Source organism: Arvicanthis niloticus, chromosome X (genome assembly GCF_011762505.2).
Source record: "Arvicanthis niloticus isolate mArvNil1 chromosome X, mArvNil1.pat.X, whole genome shotgun sequence".
Lineage (NCBI taxonomy): Eukaryota > Metazoa > Chordata > Mammalia > Rodentia > Muridae > Arvicanthis > Arvicanthis niloticus.
In genome coordinates this window covers 54,623,005-54,650,264 of record NC_047679.1, presented here as the reverse complement: position 1 = coordinate 54,650,264, position 27,260 = coordinate 54,623,005, and the positions used below count along the sequence as shown (strand labels likewise).

The following is a 27,260-nucleotide window of genomic DNA, read 5'->3' as shown; positions in this document are numbered from 1 at the left end:
CAGCTTAGCTAGAGCACCCTTGTCTTCCGAGTTAACCTGTGTGAAGGTAACAGTGGTGCATGTCTTCCTGTGGACCAGGAGCCCCAGCCTGGCCTTTCCCTTGATGATGCAGTAGGGCACCCCCATCTTTTGACACAGGGCAGGCAGGAAAACCACCAGCTTAATGGAGTCTACATCATGGGCATTCACCACCAGCTGAGCCTTCTTGTTCTCCACCAAGGTGGTGACTGTATTGACTCCTGCTCGGAGGACAGGTGGTCTCTTAGTTGGGACGTCCCCTTTGCCAGCAGCCTTCTTCTCATCACAGGCCAGTAGCTTTTGCTTCTTCTCTTGCTTTGTCTCTGGCCTGTACTTGTGGGCAAGCTTAAGCAGCTGAGTAGCTGTTTGCCTGTCCAGGGCCTGGGTGAACTGGTTAATGGCAGTAGTTAATTGAGCCGCTTATAGAGGATGGCTCTTTGCCGCTGCAGCCTGATGTGTCGGGGCCACTTAACGAAGCGTGTTAGATCTCTTTTAGGCTAGATGTCCTGCCCAATGCCGAAGTTCTTGGGCCTTTTATCGAAGAAAGGATTGACCACCTTTTTTGGCCTCCTGTTTCTTGATGACGGCGGGGGTCGGGGCCACCTTCTTCCCCTTGGCCTTCTTTCCTTTGGGCATCTTGCTCGGCTGGAGGAGAGCTGATGCACAGTTTTATAATTAATTGATAAATTGTGTGACCATGAATATAAAATTTTAAATAAGAAGAGCTGAGGGTGGTTTAGTGGTGGAATGCTTGCATAATATTCCTGTAACTTTGAATTTGACCTCCTTGAACTGCCAGAGCGGTGACAAAAAGGAGAGAAGTCAGCAAACTAGTGATTTCCAAAAGTTTTGTGTATGTTGCTAGTAAGACTAACATAAATTCTATTTGCAGGAAGACAAAGGAATGAGGTATAATTCAGGTTAAAGTAAGCCAGATGAATAAAGATACGTAAATGGAAATACACAAATTATGTTCGGGGGCAAGATAATTTCTCTTAAGTGATGGTAAGTTTTCTGTGAGGAGAAGTGGATTGAGGTTATATTTGGAGGGTCAGGAAATGACCCACAATACCAATATACTAGAAAATATAAATAACTGAAGGTGGAGATTATCTTAACTGGCTAAACAAATGTTTTCCTTTGTCTAGATTGAAGAAATTGCAGTGAACCTGTGGAACTTGGCAGTTACTAAGAGAATAGAACTGTCTGTGAGAAAAAAACAGGCAGCTAAACGTATGTATACATTTTGTGACCCATTTTGAAAAATAATCTTACTAGACATTGGGTAATACTCCTGAAGTTTGACTGTTGTGACAAGTTCTTACATAGGGATTAATTTTTTAAATGACGACCAAATAGTTTCTGTTTCCTAAACTAATAGGTTCCCAGTGTTCATGATTTTTTTAGAGGTATCCCTTTGTTAATACAAGTTTTAAGGTACCACTGCAAGATAGTCTGGAGATGAACAAGGCTGATCAAAAGATGGGAAGATAAAACCTGGAAGAAATGTGAAAGAACATGGATCACTGGGAAGACAAGGTCAAAATCATCTAGATTCCTAAGGACTTTGAAATAGTTGCTTCCCCTTTCTGCTAATATTAGAATGAAACACATTGCCATGTGAGGCATTTAGACTTTTACATTTTAATTTTATGTGTATTGGTGTTTTGCCTGCATATATACCTGCATACCACATACATAAGTTACAGATGGTTGTGAGCTACCATGTGGGTGCTAGGAATTGAACTCAGGTCTTATGGAAGAGTAGTCAGTATTTCTAACTATGAAGCCATCTCTCTAGCTCCTTGATTTTCTTTTAAATTAAAGAATCACTTTTTCCTGAGGAAAGCCAATACACATAGTGGTAAATTACCAAGAGAAACTATAGAATTTATTTCTATTTGTAAGACTGAAAAATGAGAACAGTAAAACAAAGAGAAAACCCAAGACAAACATCTTTTTGGATGCTTTAGTGTTTGGTAAAGGTTTATCTGCTTTAGCTAAAATAATTAAGACCCAATGTGCTGACAGTTGCTGTTTTTGAACAAGAATAGTGATAGAAAATGCATTCATGAGAGTTACTACTTAATTATAAAGGACACATTGAAGTAAAGAACTCTGCTTGACTTTGTAAAGGTGAATTACTTTTTTCTGTATACAGCAAGCAGGATTTAATAAGTGTTTATGTTTGTGAATATAAATGAAATTACACAATTTCAGATAAGGTAGCTAGTAGTGGATATAATTAAGAATATTCTTATTCACCCTCAGACAAAGTTATTAATTTAACAGGTTGGCAAGCCAAGGATGGGTAAGATTCTATACAGAGCCTTACCAACCTAAGACAAAAGTGCATTGCTTTTGATAATGCATATCCCACAACGGGTAAGGAAGGCATTCTTGTCAGAACCACCTAATACAGGCTCAGTATGGTTTATGCAATAAAAAAAGGGAAATGTGGAGAACTTTTAGGGTTGCCTGGCAGGAATCTGACATTGGCCAAGGACAAGGAAATGGACTACAGGCAGGAATCTGACATTAGGCTAGAACAAAGTAATTTCAGGCAGGAATCTAAATCTTAGGCTAGAACAAAGAAGTAATCTCAGGCAGGAATCTAAATCTTAGGCTAGAACAAAGAACTAATTTCAGGCAGGAATCTAAATCTTAGGCTAAAACAAAGAAGTAATTTCAGGCAGGAATCTAAATCTTAAGCTAGAACAAAGAAGTAGGCTTCAGACATGAAAATGACTTCACTAGGACAGGGAAGTGGCTCAGATACTTTGGTCATCCTGATAAGCCCTTAGAAATAGTGATCACAGGAGCGATCCTGAGACTCTGTTTATTGTCCTGCTTGTTCTTTGACTGGGCTTATTGTCTTGCTTGTTCCCTGACTATTTGCATCTATTGTGTTGCTAGTTCCTCAACCTAGAACTGACCTTAATATTTGCATGTAATTTAACCAGTATAAAAGCAAAAAAGGAGGAGGATGGATGGGTTAGGGGGTTAATGGGTGTGGGGAATAGGGAAAGGGGATAACATCTGAAATGTAAATAAATAAAATATCCAATAAAAAACATTAAAAATTCTTTTACTCATCACTAAGTCAGAAATAAAGAAAACAAGAATATCCTTATTCATGAGTTTACCCCTCTATTATTTTATTTAGAGAATAGTTTCCTTGCTTTAAGATAAGTAAGGGTATTATTGCTTCCATGTGCATTAACTTCTATAGCTCTGAGGAAAGAAGAATACAAATTTATCTTTTAGAGAAACACTACAAGTGAATTCTGTGATAATAAATGCATTAATTCTTTTTTTGTTTGTTTTTTTTTCGAGACAGGGTTTCTCTGTGTAGTTCTGGCTATCCTGGAACTCACCCTGTAGACCAGGCTGGCCTCGAACTCAGAAATCCGCCTGCCTCTGCCTCCCAAGTGCTGGGATTAAAGGCGTGCGCCACCACCGCCCGGCAAATGCATTAATTCTTAAATATGAGGGATATAGTAGATAAAGAAGGTCTTCAGCCCCAGGATTTCTTTCAACCTACTGTTCTTTTTTTGTTGTTAGTTTTTAAGTTACTTTTAAGATAGGGGCTTGTTATATAGCCTAGGCTGGCCTCAGACTTGGTCTGTATCACAGGCTGGCTTTGAACTTGTAATTCTTTTGCTTCAGCCTCCCAAGTACTGGAAGTACATGTATGCCCTACCACATCTTGCTTAAATATCAATTTTTTGGTTTGTTTTATTTTTGAGACAGGGTTTATCTGTATAACAGCCATGGCAGTCCTAGAACTGTCTTCTATAGTCCAGACTAGCCTCTAACATATAGAGATCCACCTGCCTCTGCTTCCCAAGTGCTGAGATTAAAGGCACACACTACCACTGCCCAGCTACATATCAGTTCTTAATTAGATACTTGGGTTGTACTTTGACCTAGTAAAGAATTAGCTATGTTACAGGAAGATTTAAGTGATTTGTTCTACAACTATGTTGATTAGAAGATAGTTTGTCTCCTTATAAACAAAATTCAGTGTGTCTGGATTATGTTAATGATGAAAAGAAGTCACCAAGATTCTTATAGTTTTTTTTATAATTTGAAAGAATTACGGAATAATGAACAGAAGTTGGAAAGCCTAAAATAGAGGGTAGGCTTGTACATTGTGTGTGTGTGTGTTGGGAGCTGAAGGCCTCATTTATACTAAGTGAGCCTCTTGTCACTGAACTTTCTCTCCACCCTTAAAACTGTTTCTGGTAACAGTAAGATTGGAGATATGACACTCAGGCTGAGCCTGTAGTTTTGTCAGTTACACATGTGAAGGTGGTAGCTGGAAGCTATAAGAGTAGTTGAGTTCTCTGAAGGAGAAAATAATGATACTCAAGGAAGCTAATCTTTGGGAGTACCATTTTAATAAAGTGGCAAGGTTGAGAAACATTGTGCTTTATGAGTGGCAAGAAAACAGGCAGATAAATTATGTATTTTAAGAAGTTTGGGGGTTGGAAAAGTGTCTCGTGGTTAAGAGCACTGGATGTTCTTCCAGAGGACCTGGGTTTGATTTTCAGCACCCACATGGTGGCTTACAGCCATCTGTAAGTCCAGTTCCAGGAGATCTGACACTTTCTTCTGGACTCCTTCAGAGCACTAGGCATGCATGTGATATGTAGTCATATATGTAGGCAAAATACCCAAACATGTAAAATGAAAATTAAAAAGGTCATTTATCTAAGCCAGGTGTGGTGATGGATTTCTTTAATTCTTACATACAAAAGGCAGAGACAGGCAGATTTTTGTGAGTTGAGGCCAGGCTGGTCTACACAGTAAGTTACAGGCTAGTGATCTCTTATCTCATATAAAGGCTAGGAGAGGGCTGTAGAGATGGCTCAGTGATTCAGAGTACTTGTGCTCTTCTCGAAGACTTAGGTTCAATTTCTAGCACCCACATGGTCATTCTCAGACATCTTTAACTCTAGTTTCATAAGTCTGACACCTTCTTGCCTCTGTGGGCACCAGACATATATGTGGTACATAAACATAAATGTAGAGAAAACATATATACATAAAGTTATAAAACAAATTTTAGAAAGTTTAGCACTGAAAGGAAGAGGAAAAGTGGGATACAGGTTTGAGACACAGTTATTTGTTTTTCTTTTTTCCTTTTTTGAGACAGGGTTTCTCTTTGTAGACCTGGCTGTCCTAGAACTCACTATAGAGACCAGGCTTGCCTTAAACTCACAGAAATTCACCTTCTTCTACTTCCCGAGTGCTGGGACTAAAGGTGTGCACCACCAGCTGGGTTTTTTTTTTTTTTTTGAGATATGAATGAAGTGAGTTGAGTATGTTTGAAGGTAGAATGAAAGAAAATTTGGAGATGGGACTGAAGATAACTTTAAGAAGGGGAGTAATTGAACCATCAGGGCTCTTGAAAATGAACAATTAATAAACATTAACAAAAAGAAAGGCAACATTTCAAAAACTGGAAGTTCAAAACAGTGTAAACATATAATTAGAAATTATTTCACCAAAGTATTTGTCATAAGAAATAACTTTAAGAGATAGATTTTTACATTTCATGATAAGCAATAAAAATCTGACTACTTCAACCATCCTACAATTTTATCTGCGAAATATTTCTTTTACAGTGGAACATTTATTAGAAATGGTACCAGCATGGGCAGAATGATTACTTACATCTAGCATAAAGTTGACTGGGTATGGAGTTCAGCTGGAAGAGGACTTGCTCAGAATGTGTGAAATCCTGGGTTTGATCTCTAGCACTACATAAATTAGGCATGGTTGTGCATGCCTGTAATCTGAGCACTCAGGAAGATCAGAAGTTCAAGGTCACCCACCCTTGATTACTTATGAATTTGAGGCCAGCCTGGGCTGTATGAGACTGTCTCAAAAGTAATAGGTAACTAGTTCAAGTAAAATCATTTTTAAAAACTTGCATATGCAATAAGGCAGAATGCAGATGTGAACAAGTTACTGTCATGGAGACTTTCCTATTTTCAGTGACAGTCAACTGTATAATAAAGGCACCTGTATTTTATAAATTATATTTCAAGAACTTTTATGTCATCTAAGAAAATATTTAGAAAGTTTCAGATTTTAGAAGAAAACATGAAACTACCCTGATATCCAGAAATTTGTTAGATGATGAATAAGCTATATGTTGCAGCTCTGCTGAGGATTATTGTCAGCAGGATTCGGGAGCTTTATGTGGTATCAGATATCCTCAGTGAAGATTTAGGATTTAATTTCTACAGAAATTAAGATGTTAGAATTATAAACATTATAATAGATAATTAAATATATTTGACTAGGATTAGTAAGCAAGCAATTCATTTGATAAACGTCAGGTGTTTTACTTTTGGAAAACTGATTTTTTAGACGGTCTTTTGAAATTCCTGTTTGGGGCCTAGGAGGTTAGCTCTGTGCTAGAATACTCACTATGTGAGTTGTTTGAACCTTAGCACAGGAAAAAAGGGAAAGAAAAGATTAAATATGCTGGGTGTAAAACAAAATGAATGAATTCCATGTGCTTTTGTATGCTTTTGTTTTGTTTTGGTGTTTTTTTGTCTTAATGTTTTTTTTGTTTGTTTTGCTTTTCTTTCCAGAGAAAGAGAGAGAGAGAGAGAGAGAGAGAGAGAGAGAGAGAGAGAGAGAGAGAGAGAGAACGAAGATAAAGTTGGTTGGGTAGGGAGGTAGGAAAAATCTTGGAGGAGTTAGGGGAGGAGAAAGAACATGATCAAATACATTGTATGAAAAATATTTTAAAGAAAAAACTGTTCTGGATGTGGTAGTCTATGTGATAATCCCATCACTGAGGAGTTGAAGGCTGGAGGTTCAGGAATTCAAACCTAGACTCAGCTACATAGTAAATTTGAGGTCAGTCTGGCCCACATGAGACCCTGTCTTAAACAACAACAAAAACTCAGACTAAACAAAACCCACAGCAAAACTTTGCAAAAAACAAATAAAAAACCCACAACTTCTTTTTATAAACAGTAAAGCTGGTTTCATTTTAATCATTGATTCCTTTATATATAAAAAGAAAATTTGTGCTTTATGTTTGATGGATATCTAATTACTCTTTTGCAGTGTGTTATATTGCGTGCAGGCTGGTACGTATGCAAGAAATCTCAATTTCTTCAGAAGAAGCTATTCAAAGACAGATTTTGGTAAGCACTGATTAACTGAATAAATGGAATAGGATTAAATGACAGAGTAATTACTTCTATGAAAATAATTGAACTTAGTATAAAACTAGAAAAACCTTTAGTGTTATCCATGTTTCTTTTTTATTAGTATAGATAGTATAATTGTAGTTCTTATAAATACTGTATTTAATAGAATGCTTCAATGAAAGAAATATTGAAATATGATTCTATATGAATTGTTTTTATACATTTATCACCTCCAATTTGATGGAGTTTTTTTCTAGGCCAGGTATGGTAGCACATACTTTTAATTTCCGTACTTAGGAAGCTAAGGCAGGAGGATCTCAAATTTGAAGTCAGCCTGGGCTATATATAGATTTTCACATCAGTCTGTCTCAGAAAACAAAAAAAGCAGGCTTTTTTTTTTCATGAAAAATTTGAACTATTCAGCAATGAAAGGAGTTCAGGATTGGTTGATTGATTTGTTTTGATTATTTTTGACAGGGTTCTGTAGCCCAGTATTTTATCTGGCTTTCTAATTGGTGTGACAAAATACTGTGATATAACAACATGAAGAAGAGTATATTTTGGCTCATGGTTTCAGAGATACCAATCTGTCGTGGCATAATGCATGTGGTAAAGCAGAGCACTTCACATCATGCTAGCCATAAAGCAAAGAAAAGGCTTGAAGGAAGCCAGGCTTAGTGGCACATGTCTGTAATCTCAGTATTTCGGGGGCTGAGGCAGGAGGATTGAGGAAAGTTAGAGGCCATTTCAAACTATACAGTTAATACCAAGTTGATCAAGGAGGGCTATAAATCAAGACCGTGTCCCAATATTTTTCCCTCAAAATGGAAGTGATCAGAGACGAGGTAGTCCTAAGGACCTGTTCTCAGTGCTTGACTTCTTCTAGCCAGTTCTGACTCATTGAAATTTCCAGTAGCACCACCAGTTGAAGACTAATTCTCAAGCACATGAGCCTGTGGGAAACACTTCATTTCAAACCATAGACCCCAGGTTTAGTTGGAACTTATGATCCTCCTGCCTCAGCCTCCTCCTGAGGTGCTGAGATTATGTATGTCATCAGGCTTGGCTTACGTGCTTATTTATTTACCTATTTATTATTTATTTCCTTAAAGAATGTATATGTTTGGGTGTTTTACCGGCACCATTTGTGTGACTAGTGCCCTTGGAGGCCAGAAGAGGGCATCAGATTCCGTGGACCCAGAGTTACAGATGGTTTTGAATCATTTTGTGGGTGCTGGGAGTCAAATCTTCCTCTGGAGGAACAGCAAGTGCTCTTAACCACTCAGCATCTCTTCAGCTCTACATTTTTTGAGACAGGGTCTCACTATGCAGCCCTGGCTGTCCTAGAATTTGGTGTGTAGACCAAACTGGCCTTGAATTCAGAGACATAATCCTGTCTTTACCTCTACCTCGTGGTACTGGGATTAAAGGTGTGTGTCACCATGCCTGACTGTTTATTTACTTTTGAGGCAAGAGTCTCAGAATTCTAATTTTGTTAAAGGGAAATTCTAATAGGTAATTCTAATAGATAACAAGGTAATTCTAATAGGTAATAACTTTATTACCCAGTCTAATTTCAAAGACTTGTCTTAAGTGATCCTCTTGTGCCAGTCTCCTAAGTAGTTGGGACTATGGCCTTATATATCCAGCAAGCATATGGCATGTGGAGTATGAAGACTGAGTTATGAATTCTAGCCCTGTGACTTACTAGCTATATAACCTTTAAAAATTAGTTTTCTCATTTGTAAAATGAGGAGAATAATATTGGTTGTGCAGTGCCATAGGGTTAAAATTATAGTTTTGTGAGAAGTGCTTTGTGAACTATAAATGAGTACAAATAGGTAAATATGCTAATAATATGTAAACAAACTTCTGTCATATGTGATGGGATAAAACTATGTTGAATGTGGGGTCTACTTTTATATTTCCCTTCTTTCAAAGACTGAAGTCACCTAAATGTTTTGTGCAGCCTTTATAAAATACTATTTTCAGTGGGAAAACTGATTTGACTCAAACTATCCAATCATGGCTGAAACAGAAAGTCATCCCCTTTAGTTATTAATATTTAAAAACAGCATAGTAGCTTGGCATTGCCTGCCTATAGGGGTTTGGATCCAGCTTTTTATACCTGCAAGGCAAGCACTAAAGTGCTAAAACAATAAAGATTAAGCATAAAGAAAAATTAGTTAAGTACCACAATTTCTCCATTTATTTATCACTAAATAGAATAATTAATTCATGGCTACCCTTCTTTTTTCTTTTTAATGTTAATAATTTTTATTAATTTTCAGTATATATATATGGTTTTATTATGTCAATTTGATGAATGTGTATAATTGTACTTTGCTTATATTAATCTTCCTGTTACCCTCTTCTGACATCTTTCCCCTCTTCCTTTATTTCCTTCCTCTCCCAAATGGTCTCTTTTCTAGTTCCATGTCATGTGGGGGTAGGGTGGGAGGGAGAGATTCTACATATGAAAGAAAGTGTGTGATATTTCTGAGTGTGGCTTATTTCCCTTTAACATGATGGTCTATAGTACCATCCTTTTTTTCTGTAAATTATATTATTTTGTTCTTTCTTATGGATGACTAAAACTCTATCATGTATATTTGCCACATTTTATTTATTATTCATCTGCTGATGAATGTCTATGCTTATTCTCTATCTTGGTGGTTGTGGCTAGTGCTGCAATAAACATAGATGTGCCTATATTTCTGTGGTGTGCTGACTTAGCTTCCTAGGGGTATTTGCCTTTGAGAAGTAGAGCTGAGTTTATTGGCAGTTCTATTTTAGTTTTTTTTTTTTTTTTTTTTTTTGGAGAAACCTCCATACATTATACTAATTTACCCCTTAGCAGTGTACAATAGTTCTTTCCACACTTCCTTCTGCATCTCTTTAGCATTCATTGTTATTTTTTCTCTTGATGGTAGCTAGTCTGATTGGGGTAAGATAGAATATTAATATGGTTTTGATTTTTAGATTTCTGATGGATAATGATGTTGAACATTTTTTCATATATTCATTGGCTAATTATATTTCTTTGAGATTTATTTATTTATTTATTTATTTATTTATTTATTTAATGGCAATGTCTTACCTAGGTAGTCTGGGCTGGCCTGGAATTAACAATATATATCAGTTTAGCCTTGAACTTGCATTGATGACCTTCCTTCTTCTGCTGAGATTATAGTGTGCACAATTATACTTTACTTGGCCTTAATTCTTTGAGTTCTTTATAAATTTTAGATATCAGTCCTCTATCAGATGTATAGATGGTAAAAAAAATTCCTCTCTCATTATGTCATCTGTTTTCATTCTATAATTTTCTTTGCTGTGCAAAAGCATTTTAGTTTTATGGAACTTCATTTGTCAATTATTGGATTATATCATGTGCTAATTTAGGAGTCCTATGCAGCATGCCCTTGCCAGAACTTATATCTTGAAGTAATTGTATTATATTTTCTTCTAGTAGTTCCAGCTTTTCAGGTCTTACATTAAAGTCATTGGATTGATTTTTTGTTTTGGTATGAGCTCTACTTTTCTTCGTCTGTGTATGGATATCCAATTTTCCTAATACCATTTGATGAAGAAACTGTTACCCCCACCCTACCCCAGGGTTTGTTTTCCGTATTTTTGTAAAAAATTAGATTGGTATAGATGTGCAAATTTATTTCTGTGTTATTTTATTAATCTACATGGACTGTGTTGTGCCAGTAAAATGCTGTTTTTGTACTGAGGCCCTGTATTGTAATTTGACATCAGGTATTTTGATATCTCGGCATTGTTCTTTCTGCCTAGGATTGCTTTGGCTATTCAGGATCTTTTATGCTTCTGTGACTGTTGTGGATTTTTTCCATTTGTTTGAACAGCTTCATTGGAATTATCTTACATATTTTTTTAAAAAATGGATTAGTACACACAGTAATCAGTTTTACCATGGGATCTTCATACACACTTTATTTTTGTTGATTCTCTTTCTTTACTCTCCCTTTCCAACTACCTGTATCTAAGACCCTGTTTGGATAGGGATAGGAAGAGGGAAGGAGACATAAATATATGTCATTTGGGAGAAATATATATGTTTAAATAAATTATTTAATTTTGTGATGGAGGGTATTAAATAATACTTTCTAGTTTGATCCATTCTACTAAAAATTTCATGATTTTTATATTTTTTGTGGCTGAATAAAATTTCATTGTGTGTTCCACATTTTTATTATCCATTCATCTGTAAATGGATATCTCAGTTGGCTCTATTTCTTAGCATTTCTTAGTACTGTAGCAGAAAACATGGATGGGCAGAAAGCTTCGTCTATGTTGATGTTGATTTAGGGTTTATTGCCCATGTGGTGGGTTGGATGAGAATGGATCCTAGGCTCATATGTTTGGGTACTTGGTCTCCAGCCAGTAAAACTGTTTAGTAAGGGGTAGAAAGTGTGGCCTTCCTTGTCTTTGGCCAATGTCATATTCCTGCCAAGCAGCCCACTTTCTCGTCCTTGGCCCATGTCAGATTCTTGCCAAGCAGCCCCAAAGGCTCTCTGTCTCTCCCTCTTTTTTATTTTGTTAACAAGACTGAGACTGTCTTAGTTCGTTCTGACAAGAATGCCTTCCTTACCCATCATGGAATATGCATTATCAAAAGCAACACACTTCTGTCTTAGGTTGGTAAGGCTCTGTGCAGAATCTTACCCGTCCTTGGCTTGCCAACCTGTTAATTTAATAACTGTGTCTGGGGGTCCATTTTCAGGTTCAAGCCATGTACTTGGCTACCAACATGTTGATGTTGTTGAAGAAAAGATTTAATACAATGGGTAGGCTTCAGGCAGGAATCTGACATTAGGCTAGAACAAAGAAGTAAATTTCAGGTAGGAATCTAAATCTTAGGCTAGAACAAAGAAGTAATCTCAGGCAGGAACCTAAATATTAGGCTAGAATAAAGAAGTAATTTCAGACAGGAATCTAAATTTTAGGCTAGAACAAGGAAGTAGGCTTTTGGCATGAAAATGACCTTGTGCTAGGACAGGGAAGTAGGCTCAGATACTTTGGTCATCCTGATAAGCCCTTAGAAACAGTGATCATGGGAGTGTTCATGTAATTGGGTTTAATGCCTTGCTTTTTGACTATTTGTGTTTATTGTATTGCTTGTTCCTTGACTATTTGAATCTGTTGTATTGCTAGACCCTCAACCTAGAACTGACCTTAATACATGCATGTAATCAAAATGGTATAAAAGCATAAAGGAAGAGGGGGTATAGGATAGGGGGTTCTGGGGAGGGGAAATGGGGAAAGGGGATGACATCTGTATTGTAAATAAATATCCAAAAAAAGATAAAATAAAAAAAAGAAAGTGTGGCCTTGTGAGAGGAAGTGTGTCACTAGGGGGTAGCTCTGAGGTTTCAGAAGCTCACACCATTTCCAGTGTGCTTGCTCTGTGGCCTACTGGTGGATCAAGATATGATGTCTCAGCTGTTCCTGCCACCATGCTTTTGTTCAGCCAACACTGGCTCTAACCTTCTGAAACCATAAACTCAGTTAAATGCTTCCTTTTATAAGTTGCTTTGCTCAGAGTGTTTTGAATCACAGCAACAGAAAAATCTAAGATAATGCAGGAGTAGTATAGCTAGGTCATATGGTAGATCCCCTTTTACTTTTTCTTTCCAAAAATCTCCAGAGTCCCATAGTGGCTATACAAGTTTATAATCCCAACAACTAGAGAATACAGATTTTTCTTTTCTTTCTTTCTTTCTTTCTTTCTTTCTTTCTTTCTTTCTTTCTTTCTTTTTTCTTTTTTCATTTTTTATATTTTATTTACATTTCAGATGCCACCCCCTTTCCCCATTTCCCCTCCCTAGAAAACCCCTATCCCATGCCCCCTTTTCCTTTTTGCTTTTATACATTTTTAAAAAAATGTTAATCAAAGGCTTTATAAGTTTGGTAATGCTCAATCAGAAGTGTAACCCAATACACAACCTAGATATATCAACTATCTTTGACTGGTGGAAACACATGAACATCTGCTTCCATGACCCGCCCCCCCTTCTCTCTTTCTCTCTCTCTCTCATCACCTAGCTTCATCCTTCCTGTTAAAATAAAACTTTTCTCTCAAAATGCAATTAGAGCATAGTTATTCCTAATTGTACCAGTGAGGTACAATTATACCCAGTCCATCATTTGGTTGACTAACCAGAACCTCTGTCATCTGTCCTAACTAAAGCACTTAGTTTTGAACCTGGCTTTTTTCTTGGCTATAGAATGAATGTCAGCTGAAAACCATCCACTCAGATCTTTTCTCTCAAAGTAAATAGCCAGGATTGGCTATGAGACTATAGGTCTTCAACCCTGTCAAAAATCCAGAATGACTGAGTTAACTGAAATTATGGGAAGCACTAAGCATAGCTTCTAAAACTTAGCCAATTTATAGAGACCGCTGAACACCTGAAAAGCCCCTATACTACTGAACGTTGGAGCATCAAATCTTCAGCCTTCTGGCCCAGAATCATCTGACAGACCTTAGTGATGCAGAATTATTAAGGGCTGATTACTCTGTCTAGGCAGATATAATCAGTCGACTATTCTGCAAGTGTGTCCTTTTCTGGACAGTAATTTGTCTGTAGCTGGAAAGAGGCAATTCTTGCCTAGTGGCTGTCACCGCACAACTGGAGTAACTCCAAGGATGCTCAATTTCTTCTTAGAATCCATGACAGGAAGCTGTCAGGAGCAGACAGGTCTGTAATCAAAATGAACATTAATATAGAAATATTTGTAATGGCAATTCTATGGACTTCTGATGTTTTGAAAACCAACTATCCATGTAAGGCAATCTGGACTGTTGTCTGTTAACTCCTCTCAGCTATTTCTAAATAAAATATGGAAAACACCCTAACAATAAACTGAGAGCCATGAATTTGCTATAGGCCTTTAATTCACAGTCTAACCATCTCAAATCAGTTAGAAAAGTTAAAGAAGGACTGGGTCTAAGCCTTGTATTCCTAAATGTGTTATACAGGCACAATGTCCATGAGAGTATCAATATTCATCTCACTTTTATATCAATAAGAAGCTCATACCAATGAAAACCTTAAATTTGAAATCAAAGTAAATTTTGTACCATTTAAGAAATTATAACTTCATCTTGATATTAATTATACAGATTTCTACCAATAAGGTTATGGCTATGCAATAAGTCCTAGCTAATTCTCCCTGTTCCAACAAAACCACTACTTTTCCCTAGAAAGACAGACTAATATTAACCACTTTAGTCCCCAAGCCCAGGAAATAGAGGCGCTGACTCTTCTTTAACTTCTTCAAGCTGATTAAGGGCGTTGAGATATTAGAAGAGGGGTGGGGGGGAAGAGTAAGTTGATAAGCCTCTGACGCTGTGTCTTCACTGCACCCAGATGGAATTCCAGGACATCAGAGGTTTGGGCAGGTCTGCTCAGTATGCTTGATGAGTAGATACACCAAGGCTGTGTATTCTGCAATATACAATTCTCAGAGCAAGTTTTAGTATTAAGAAAAAAAATTTTTTCCTAGAGGGTTGATATTTTTTTAAAAAGATGTTAGTTCTAGCAAGTTTTCTTTTTTTCCCTTTTTAAAATTGGTTGTAATATTTACATTTCAAATTTTATCCCCTTATCCCATTCCCCACCACCACCCAGGAACCCCTTATCCCATCCCCCCTCCTTGTGCTTCTATGAGGGTGTGATTTTCCAGTTTCTATGATGCTGTTTCCATTAACATAAATTGCCTCCTAAATTTCTAAATCCTTCCCTTTATGTTATTAAATCTCCTATTTGTTTCTTTCTTTTTTCTTTTTTTCTCCTTTTCCCCCTTTTTTCATCTCTCTTTTTTTAATTGGGTATTATATTTACCTTTCAGATTTTATCCCCTTACCCCACTTCCTCCCTCCACCCAGAAACCTCCTTTCCCATCCCCTTCCTCATGCTTCTATGAGGCTGTGCCCACACCTACCCCCCCCAGTACCCTCTCCCCACCCTCAGACTCCCCCCGCCACTCTGTTCGTTTTTTAAGGGACCAAGAAACTCCTCTTTCACCTATGCCCGACAAGGCCATCCTCCCCTACATATACAGCTGGAGCCATGGGTCCTTCCCTATGTGCTCCCAGGCTGGTGGTTTAGACCCTGGGGGGCTCTGGTTGTTTGGTATTGTTGCTTTCCTCCTGGGGTCACAAACCCTTTCTGCTCAGTCTTCTAAGTTGTCCATTGGGAAACCCTTGATCATATCAGTGGTTAGCTATGAGCATCGTCCTCTGAGAGAATACAGGTTTTTCATCCCCCACATTTTTGCCAGAATTTGTTATCATTCGTTTTCTTGACGATAGCCGTTCTGCCTAGGGTCAGGTGAAATCTCAAAGCAGTATTAATTTGTGTTTTCCTAATGCGTAAGGGGAAAACATTCTTAACTATTGGCCATTTAGTTCTTTTGAGAACTAGTTAGCCTGTTTGGCCTACATTTTCTGGTGTTTGACTTTCTTCCTTTTTAAAGATTTAATTTGTATATGAGTGCTCTGAGTGTATACCTGCATTCCAGCAAGAGGGCACCAGATCGCATTACAGATGGTTGTGAGTCACCATGTGGTTGCTGAAATTGAACTCAGGACCTCAGGAAGAGCAACTAGTGCTATTAACCTCTCAGCCATCTGCCCAGTCCCCCCACATTTCTTTATATATCTTAGGTATTAGTCCCCTTTCTGAGGTATGGCCAAGATTATCTTCTTTTCTTTAGCTCATATTTTCACTGTGCCGATGATTCTCTTGCAGTGCAGAAGCTTTTTAATTTCAAGTAATCCAATTAGTTAGTTCTTGGGGCCATTTTATATACCATTGAAATTCTTTTTAGAAAGTTATTGCCTGTACCCATACTTGACATGTTTTCCCGTAGCACCTTCAGGTTCTAGATTAAGGTCTTTCATCAATTTTGAACTGATTTTAATGCAGGGTGAGAAACATGGGTCTGATCTAATTATTTTGTATGTGGTTAGCACCATTTGTTGAAGAGGCTGGCTGTCCTTTCTCAAAAATTAGGTGGCTGTAGTTGTGTCTGTTTATTTCTGGGTCCTCTATTCTATTCTATTCTATTCTATTTTTGTGTCAGTGTTTTTGTCACTGTGGCTCTGTATGTGTGTGTGTGTGTGTGTGTGTGTGTATGTGTGTGTGTGTGTGTGTATACGGGTGTGCGCATATGTGTATGCAGTTTGTGTTGAGACAGAGGTAAAGTTGGGTGTCTCCTTCTCACTTTAGTTTTTGAAACAGTCTTTCACTGAATCTGGAATTCACTGACTGGCTAGGTTAGCATCCTTGGATCCTCCTGTTTCTGCTTTTCTACTTCTGGGGTTACAGGTGCATATCACCATTCCTAGTTTTTACATGGGTGTTGGAGATCTGAACTTAGGTCCTTATAATTTCATAGCAAACATTTTGCCCTCTGAGCATCCTTTAAGTTTCTGAAGTATAATTTAATGGTCAGGTATTATAATATTGTGCTGGCTAGTTTTTGCCAGGTTGACACTAATTAGAGTCATTTTGGGAAGTGGTGGACCTTAATTGAGATGATACCTCCATGAGATTGCCTGTAGCCAAGACAGTCGGACATTGCCTTGATTAATGATTGATGTGGGCAGCCTGAACCTACTTGTGGGCAGTGCTACTCCTGGGCAGGTGCTCCTGGGTTGTATAAGAAAAAAGCTTAGTAAGCCATTAACTAGCATTCTTTGTTGGCCTCTGTTTGTTTCTGCTTCCAGGTTTCCCACTTTGAGTTTCTTCACAGAATCTTGTCAGTGATGGAGTGTGACAAGGAACCCTTTTCTCCCTATGTTGCTTTTGCTCAGTGTTTATCACAGTAATAGAAAACAAAGTAGGACACTATTGTACTTTTCATGTAGGTTTGGTTTGTCTATTTGGGGTCTTTTATGTTTCCACATGAATTTTTAGATTTTTCCCTTAGCTTTATGAAAATTACCATCAGAATTTTCATGGAGATTGTGGTCAATATGCAGATTGCTTTCGACAATATAGAAAATTTCACAATATCAATTTTGCCAACCATGAGCATGATTTTTCTATTTTCCATTGTCCTATTCATTTGTGGTATCTTATCTAATTTCCTTTTTCCCACATAATATTTTTATTGGTTCTCTGGGAGCTTCATATCATGCACCCTAATCCCTTTCCAGTCCTTGCATGTCCTTCCCTTGTGAGCTCCCCCAAAAAAGTAAAAAAATAAGAAAAAAGAAAAACAGACAAACAAACAATATAAACCAACTCCACTTTGTGTTATCTATATATTCACTGGAGCATGGCAAAACTCTCAGAGGCCTCCCCTTAAATACAACTGAGCCCTTCTCCTCCTATACCTTTGTCAGGAGCCATCAATTCTGGAGAGCTACATTTTAGCATCTCCCTTATACTTTTAAAGAGTTCTTTGGTGGCTTTCTATCTAGGCTGTTACTTTTTGGAGAGTAGGGTGGGGCTAGGGGTTGTCACAGAAGCTTTCTATGTCCCACTTTCTCAACTGTGAGTCTGCAGTCATCAGTACTACAACAAAAGTAGTCTTCTTCACCGTCAGTGAGAGCATGGAACATGAGCCTCTATCTACATGGTTTCTGGCAACAGCACATACAATGAACATGGCCCCCTGACCCAGACAAGGCCTTCTGAGCTAGCAAGGATCTAGACAACACAATGGCCTCAGGTGGCAGCACAGGCCACCCACAATAAGATGCTCCTCCCTCCCCTTGGCAGCATAGCCTGTGGACATGGCTTCAGGCTGCAGCACAGACCACAGACATCTGCATGGCTCTCAGTGATAACGTGCCACAGACATCATCTTGCCCCCTGTCCCCAGCAATGCATGGCCTGGTGGGACATGGGCCTGGCTGGGTCACCCACCAGCTAGCTCCTCCTGTGCACCTTCCCTGGGCCAAGGCAGGGTTTTGTGTGTGTGTGTGTGTATGTGTGTGTGTGTGTGTGTGCTGGTTCCTATTTTAAAAGTTTACATTGTAAAAGTGTTTCACTTCATTGATGAGGTTTCTTCTTAAGTATCATATCATATTGTATTGTATCATACCCTATTCTATCGTATTCTTCATTGGCCTCTAGAATGCTAGGATTTCACGTGTCTTCATACCTAGTACTGTTTGTTTTTGTGTTTTGTATGTTTCTTTTCAGTCTTTCAAGATAATGTTTTGTTGCGTAGCCCTGGATGGCTTGAAACACACTAATGTAGGCTCTGATCTTGCATTTGCAGTGAGCTTCCTATTTCTGCTTCCCAAGTATTGGGAGTGTAGGCATGTGCCACTGGTCAAAATACTGTTTTAATGGGATAGGGATATAGCTAAATAAATGGAAAAAAATTCACATATATCCATTGTTTTAGACAAAAACTTACTATATAGCCCAGGCTGGGCTTTGTAATCCTTCTGCATGAGTCTTCAAAGTGCTAGGATTATTGGTGTGCACCCTTATACTTTACTGGATTCCATATATACTCTTCTCCGTTTACATTTTCATCTATATATCTATGTATGGCAATATCTATTTGTGTGTATCTGTTTCTCACTTTTAAAAATAGCTTTGGGAGCCCAAGATACTGCTCAGTGGTTAGCAACCCTGGATGCTCTTTTAGAGGACTGGGGTTTGATTCCCAGCACACACATGGTAGCTTACAACCAGCTGAAACTGCAGTTCCAGTGTATCTTGACAGCCCCTTCTGGCCTCCCTAGGCACTAGGCATATACTCAAACACCTATATGCATAAAATAAAAACAATAAATAAAAGCATCTCTGTACTACATATATGTTGAGGCCCACATTCTGCCTCAACACTTTGCCTCAACACTTTTGGGGCTAAGTGCTCTGGTCAAGAGAGAGAGTGGGGCTCTTGGGGCAAGAGACGCGAAGAATGGAGATAAGACAGGGTGTGATTCAGTCTCTTCTATTTTCTCAAGTCTCCCCTTTGAAGGGAATTCTGAGGTATTTATATACACAAGTAGGAGAACACAGGTGAAAACACTTTACCACGTGCACCATACAGCTGAGGTCACTAAACAGCAAAACAAGCTATGTGGGATAAACAATATATTTATCAGAGTGTGCTTCAGCTGTTAGAGGCTTTTGAAAACCAAGTCTTTCATCAGGGTATATGGTTCCAGATGGCTGCAAAGTTGATCTAGCCGCTTTCTACTAAAGTCAGCTCCCAACACACACATATATATATATATACACACACGTGATATATCTATATATCTATATCTATATCTATCTATACACAATTGGAGGTACTTTGATGGTCCTTTGGGTGCCATAGTGACTTGCTTTCTGTGTGTATCTTTGTTAATTTTTCTTTCAGTGCTAGAGGTTAAACTCTGGGCCTGCCATATGCTAGGTAAGCACTCCAGTGAGCTACTTCCTCAGCTGTCATTGCCAGTTTTAAGGCTATTACTTGTAACTACTGCTGTTTTCATTTTCAGGGTTACTTCCATATATCTTTTTTGGGGTGAGGGGGTTGAGACAGAGTCTTACTATATAGCTCTGGTTGTCTTGGAATTCACTATGTAGACCAAGACTGGCCTCAAACAGACAAGAGATTTGCTTGTGTTTACCTCTTGAGTGCTGAGATTAAAGGCATGCACCACTATACTCAGCCTACCTCCATATATCTTAATCATATACTTTTATCACTCTATTGATTTTTCTAGGGCTTCCATAAAAATGTCATAAACTACATGGCTTAAACAACAGAGATTAATTTTATCTTAATTATTTTTCCCAGTTCATGATCAAGATGTCAGCATGTTCAATTTCTTCTAAGTCTCTTTTTCTGGATTTCCAGTTATCCCCCTTCTCCCCTTGGTCCTTGCATGACCTTTCCTCTCAGCAGGGTCATTCATTCCTTGTGTGCCTTTGTACATCTAAATTTTCTCTTGTAAGGGTACCAGTAAGGTCTCATTAGGCTCTTTCCCACCAGCTTTATTATTTATTTGTTGTTGTTGGTGGTGGTGTTGGTGGTGGTTGTTGTTGGTGGTGGTGGTTGTTGTTGTTGGTGTGTGTGTGTGTGTGTGTGCGTGCACGTGTGCATGCATGCCACAGCCCATGTTTGAGGAGCTGAGGAACCACTGTGAGGTCAGTTCTTTTCTTCCATCTTTATGTGGAATCTGAGGCTTAAATGGCAGGGGCCTTTACCTAGTGAAACAGCTTGCTAGCCCTTGTGTAGATTTTTAAGACCTCATTTTAACATAATTATCTCTTAAAGCCCTATGTTCAAATATACTCATAATTTGATGTATTTGAAGTGAGGGCTTCAACATAGATTTTTTATGAAGCAGCAATCTTTCTATATTAATAACTCATTCTTGGACTTAATGGTAGAATGGATGCTTAGTATATATGAGGCTTTTGGTTCAAGCCTCAGCACTGCAAACAAAACCAAACCAAAAACTTCAACACTAAAAATACAACTAATTTTTGATTTATTAGTTTTATATTATCTAGTTACTTGTGATTATGAGATATAAGAAGTTATTTCATGTTATATTATCTCCGATCTTTTCTCCATTTTTGTTATTGTATACTATGTAAAACTTACTTGATGCTTATCTTGAAAATATTTTTTTGAGAGAGGGTCTCACTATGTAGTTGTAACAAGCTTTGAAATCTTTAAAAATGTAAACAATACATTTAACATTTTCCCATAACTTTTGAAGATTAGATCTTTACTTTCCATTTGGTTGGAGTATTCACACCTTTACCACTCTACCTCTCTTCCCCTTTAACCTACATTTCTTAATTCTCCTCTCTCGGGTATTCTGTTTGAGTATGCTGTCCTCTCATGGTATTGTTTTTCATCATTAGTTTAATTTGAGGTTCCTTGATAGTCTTTTTGCATACTGTGTCACACTACTGTAACTTGAACCCAGTGACTGATGGTGGAGTAAGACTAGATATTTTGCATCGGTCTAGGTTGTCAGCTATCTGAAACTGATTTCTTTTCAGCCCAAGAGTTGTATTTATTGCTATTTTCTCAAGAGGGGGAAGATAGAGACCTTTTGTGGGGAGGCTGATTACTTGATGTTTCTGCTTTTCACCTACAGGGATGTTTTCACATTTTCCATATTTGTGCATTTATGATGAGAATTTTTGTCTCATTTGTTTTTCTGTTTTTAGAGATTCTTCCTAATTTCTGGTTCATTGAAAATGCATCTTAATTTCTAGGACTCTTATTTAATTAGAAACATACTTTTTTCTTTTTATTATTATTATTTTTATTGGATATTTTATTTACATTTCAGATGTTATCCCCTCTCCCCATTCCCTCCACCACCATGCAGAAACATACTTTTTATTATCATTTCTGGGGAACTATACTAGAAGAGGTAGCTATACCATATGCTCACTCTTTCATCTCAATTCAGTCCTTGTTTGCATCCACAGGATTTATGTATATTACATGTCAGCTATTGCTTACCTACCAGTTACAGTATTGAGAGCATTTTCAGTTCCTGACAGGTAAAGGCTATTTAATAATGATTCAATCATTGAATTCTTCAACACTATGCTAAAGATGGAATTAAAAACTGGAACTTAGGTGTATTAACTCATAGTCCAATGTTTTTCCTATAAATTTCTTCACTTATGTGAAACATTGATTTTTTAGAACATTTCTCTTTCTATATAAATTATAACTTTAAAAATACTGGGATAGGGCTGGAGAAATGGCTCAGAGGTCAAGAGCAATGGCTATTCTTCAAGAGGTTCTGAGTTCAGTTTCCAGCAACCACATGGTGGCTCACAACTATCTGTAGTGAGATCTGGAGGCATATATGCAGTACATAACACTGTGCATTTAATAAATAAATCTTTAAAAAGAAAGAAATCCTTTAAAATGTTGGGATAATAATTATAATTGGAAAATTTGAGAACTTCATACATAACTAAAATATTAAAAGTATTTTCTCAGAAGATGTGTTTTCAAGGCATTGTTCTAGTTCTGTTTTTGATGCTGTGATGAAATAGGCAGACAAAAATCAACGAGAAAGGATTTGACTTACAAGTCCAGGTCTCAGTCCATTGTTGAAGGCAAGGCAAGGCAGGAACTCAAGCAGTCATACTGTATCTACAGTCAAAATCAAAGAGAGAATATACACAAAGAATATCCTTACTTGCTTGCTCTTATCTAGTTTTCTCCTGGTTTATCTAGTACAAGTTCTCCTTCCTAGGGAATGAATGGCAGTACCCAAACTGCTTGGTCTTCCTGCATCAGCTGACAATCAAGAGATTCTCTTAACATATCTACAGGCCAGTCTGCAGTCTGGCCTTGGTAATTTCTCATTAAGACTCTCTTCCCAGGTGATTCTAGGTTGTGGCAAGTTGACATTTAAAACTAACCAGCACAAACATTTTTTTTGTTATTGCTTTTCTCAAGACTACTTCTCTTAAGTTGAAATTCAAAGCAGAGCGCAGAACTCTAGAAAGTGCTGATTGCTGTTTTCCCCCTGTATATCATATCTCTCTATATAGATAAATTATTTTCTCCAATATCTTTCAACCAATCTAGGGAGAGGTGTGAAGTTTTAAAACAATTTCCTAACTTGTGTTTTCTAGATGAATATGAGAACAGGGAAACAATGGTTGGATACTGGAAATGCTCAGATTGCTGATGAATTCTTTCAAGCTGCCATGGCTGTAAGTTACTACTGATTTTGAGCAGTGAAAATTCTTAGTAACATTTGTGGTAGGTCTCATGCTTGTGTTGTTTTATTTTTCAGAATCTGGAGAATTTATATGTCAGATTGATGCAGAGATGGTACACTGAGGCTAATATATCCATGTATAAGATCACTGTGGAGAAGGGCATCTTCCATGTGCTTTCTTACCAAGCTGAGAGTGTAGGTATCATAAGCACTGTGGCCTTACAACAGGACATTTTTAAAATGTAAAAAGCGATAAAGATGTGTTCTTGGCTTTCTGTTGGATATTATATTATGATAGTTGATATTACTAGTGGTGACTGTAATCTGTGTAGCATGAATGAGGGTAAAAAGAATAGCTAAGCATAAGAATTTTCAACCACTTCATTTATTTATGGCAACAACTATTTTTAAACACTATCTCTGAGAGTCTCATTTTCAACTATTATTTTTTCAAATATATGGATTTGTGATATGTATGGTGCATGCATGCGAACATGTGGGGAGAGTGTGCCTTTGTGTGCACATGTGGAGGTCTGAGCAAGATATCAAGTGTCTTCCTCTATAATTCTCTGCCTTAGTCCCTTGAAGCAGGGTCCCTTACTGAACAAGGAGCTTGCTGTCTGGGTTAGGCTGGTTGACCTAGTATGTGCTGGGGATCTGAACTTAGATCTCACGCTTAGAGGGAAGTTGCTCTTACCTACTGAGCCATCTATCTACCCAACCTTGAGATTCTCCTACAATCACAATGTTCTTTAAATACTTGACCTCAAAGATGCCGTCTTATTTATAATTGTTCTGTGTTTTTCACTGATAGTTTAAAAGTCTTCTTTATTGTACTTTATCATTTGTTGCTTTATTAGTTTACTTGTTTTGTCATTATGGAGTTAGGTATGTATTTTTAGTTGGCAAAATGTAAACTATGATGAATTTGCCTATGGTTATTCCAGAAATGAAAGATGCCTTAAAATATCTCATTATTTTAATATCTTTATTGATATATAATTTCTTTACCATAAATACACCTATTTATAATGTATTAGTAATTTAAATATATTTCTATTAAAAATTTAAATTGGCAGAAATATATTTAATATATCAATGTGAATATATTTAATATATTAATATGAATATATTATCAATATATTGATATATATTAATAACTATAAACATATTTAATATAAATGTAATAAATTAAACATATTTATATTTAATATAAACATAAATCAATTTTCTGTCTGTAAATTGCCTATTATGGGCATTTTATGCAAGTAGAGATGTACGGTAAGTGGTCTTTGCGATTAACTTTATTTAGCATAATTGTTTAAGAGTTCAATCATGTTGCATTATGTTTCACTCTGCAGATATGCTTTATTTATCCATTCATCCACTGATAGACATTTGAATCATTTCCAATATTTGGTTATTATTCATTATACTGTGAATATTTATGTATAGAGTTTTGTGTCTACATGTTTTTTATTTCCTTGGGTATATATACCTAGAAGTGGAATTGCTGGGTAGCATGGTAAGTATAACTATTTTTAATTAGCAACTTTTTTGAGAAAAAGTCAGATTATCTTCTACAGTGTCCATGCCAATTTACATTTCCACCAGTAGTGTATGGAAGCTCCATTTTCTCCATATAAAAGTTTGATAATTTCAAGTAATTCTATTTAAGCCCATGATCCATTTTTAGTTGATTTCTAGGTATTGAGATAGGTGTCTAACTCCATTCATTTTTGTACACGTTATCCAATTCTCTCAAATGCCACTTGCTGAGAAACTCAGTTTCCTTGTTACTTTTATAAAAAACGAATTGATCACAAATCTAAGGGCTTATTTTTGGTCTTTATTCTACTAAATTAGTTGGATATATCTGTCTTCATGCTATTATCAGACTGTCCTGATTACTGTAATTGTCCAGTAAATTTTAAAATGAGAAGGGATGAGTTGCCCAATTTTATTTTGTTTCAATATTGTTTTGAGTATTCTGGGTTTCTTGCACTCCCATATGAATTTTAGGATTAACTTGTCCTTTTATACAAAGAAGCCAGTTACAAGTATGATAGAGATAGAATTGAATCTGTAGACCATGGTGAGGAATATTGCTATCTTCATAATAGAGTATTCCTGAAATATAAAAATTTATTTATATGTATTTTCTTCTTTTTTGAGGTAGCATTTCACTACATATATACCCCTGTTAGGCCTGAAACTCACTCTGTAGACCAGTCTGGCTTTGAACTCACAGAGGTCTGCCTCTGCCTCCTGAGTGCTGGGAATACCACCATGACTGTCTCTCCTTTTATATTTTCTATTAAAAGTTAAATTGACACAAGATTTATGGGACATATGTTTTGATATATGTATATATTTTACATTGTTCAAATAAGGGTATCTTTTATTTTATAATGATGAAACTGAGGTTAATAGAGGAAATATGATTTACCTGACGGTTTAAGACTAGAATAATTTTTTTTACCTTTTAATTTTTTAGTGATTTTTTTCATAAATGAATACTGTATTCAAATCATTTCCATTCCTTCTTCTCCTCTAACTCTTCCTGTGTCCCCTTATCTCAAACTTTTGACCTCTTCTTTTTTGTTTTACACACACACACACACACACACACACACACACACACACACCATGAGTCTATTTAGCAGTGCTCATATGTGTTTACAGCTGACCATTTGGGATTGGATGATCTGTCAGGAAGCACATCCTGGAGAAGACTGGTTCTCCCTCTCATAGTAGCCATACTACTGTATGAAAAAAGTAGCCTCTACTTTTTCATTAGAGGCAGGACCTTGTGAGATTTTCCCCATCTGCATGTCGATTGGTACTGTCATTTTGTTGAGATTTCATTTCCCTATTATCCATTCATATATGTATGTATGTCCTAGTAGACTCTTAACATCCTTTTTCTGGGATGTTCCCTTAGATTTAGGCAGAGAGGTTGCATTGTAGATGTGCTAATTTGGGTTGGGCAATCCATAGTCTACTGTTCTTTATAGTTTGACCAGTTAGGAATTTCTGTAATAATTTCCATCTGCATCAAGAAGCAGCTTCTTTGGCGAGGGGTGAGAATTACACTCATGTGGATACAAAGAACAGTATTTAGAATGTTAGGAATTACATTGGTTTAGGAGATTAATAAGTTCTCCTCTAGGGTCCATGATTTTATCTGTGATAGCTAGACTTATATTACCAGGCACAAATCTCTTTTATTGGGCGAATTTGTCCAGTTAGATGGCTTCTGGTTACCTACAAGATATAAATGCCACTAGGCTTTTTGTCTAATGCTCCCTACACTGCAAATGAGATTGATCTTTCATGAATCTCTTCACAATTCTTCTTCATAATTTTTGTCTTCATAATTTCCTCTTCATAATTTTTATCTTTACTTATATCATTAATATTTTTTGTTAACTACTTTGAGGCAATTAAGGGAATACTAATATAAAGTCTAGCAGGCTTTGGATTTATATATTATTATTTATAGATGGGCTATATAGACCTTGAACTCTTAATCTTCCTGCCTCAGTGTCCTGGTGGTAAAAGTAAAGTTGTGTACCACCATGCTCAGTTTTACACCTTAACTCTTACCATTTGTTTTATGACTCTGAGACATCACTTGGCATTTCTTAGCCTATAAAAGCCAATATTTCAATTAAGCAAGTTGCTGTATGTACGAGGCTGCCAGTTGCTTATGTACTAGACTGGGACAGAGGTTCATTTGTCTTGACAATAATTCATGTGAAAAAGGTCTGTATTCAGTGTAAACAGTTTATATAGGTTGTCAATTTGACAGTGTCTAGAATCACCTAGGAGACAAGCCTTTGGGCATGTCTGTGAGGGATTGATCTTAGTAGGTTAGAGAAGTGCATATGTCTATATGAGGGATTGTGAGGTTGACTGTGGGAACAAGTCCCATTATGAATATGGGCAGCACCGTTCATGGGATCGGGTCTAGATCTGAAGAAAAAACAGGAAGTGAAGTGAGCACTAGCGTTTATTGCTCCTTTCTTTCTTCTTTTTTTTTTTTTCTTTTTGGTTTTTCGAGACAGGGTTTCTCTGTGCAGTCCTGGCTGTCCTGGAACTCACTCTGTAGACCAGGCTGGCCTTGAACTCAGAAATCCACCTGCCTCTGCCTCTCGAGTGCTGGGATCAAAGGTGTGCGCCACCACCGCCCGGCACTCCTTTCTTTCTTATTGTGACCAGAAGCCTTATACTCCCACCACCATGCCTTTTCATGCTGTCATGGACTTCCCCTTGAGCTGTAATCCAAAATAAACCTTTCTTTTAAGTTGCTTTTGGTCAGGTTGCCCCTTGTCAACTTGACACACAAA

General features: G+C 37.2%; 1 protein-coding gene across 1 annotated transcript in view; it reads left to right on the top strand.

The window, feature by feature from the left end:
- Tex11 (testis expressed 11) overlaps window positions 1–27,260 on the top strand; it is a 245,179-nt gene that overhangs the window by 15,284 nt on the left and 202,635 nt on the right. Inside the window, exons 3-6 of the mRNA XM_034486384.2 lie at window positions 1,167–1,251; window positions 7,114–7,193; window positions 22,820–22,900; window positions 22,984–23,103. Coding sequence (XP_034342275.1) covers window positions 1,167–1,251; window positions 7,114–7,193; window positions 22,820–22,900; window positions 22,984–23,103 — 366 coding nt within the window. The remainder of the gene's footprint in view (window positions 1–1,166; window positions 1,252–7,113; window positions 7,194–22,819; window positions 22,901–22,983; window positions 23,104–27,260) is intronic.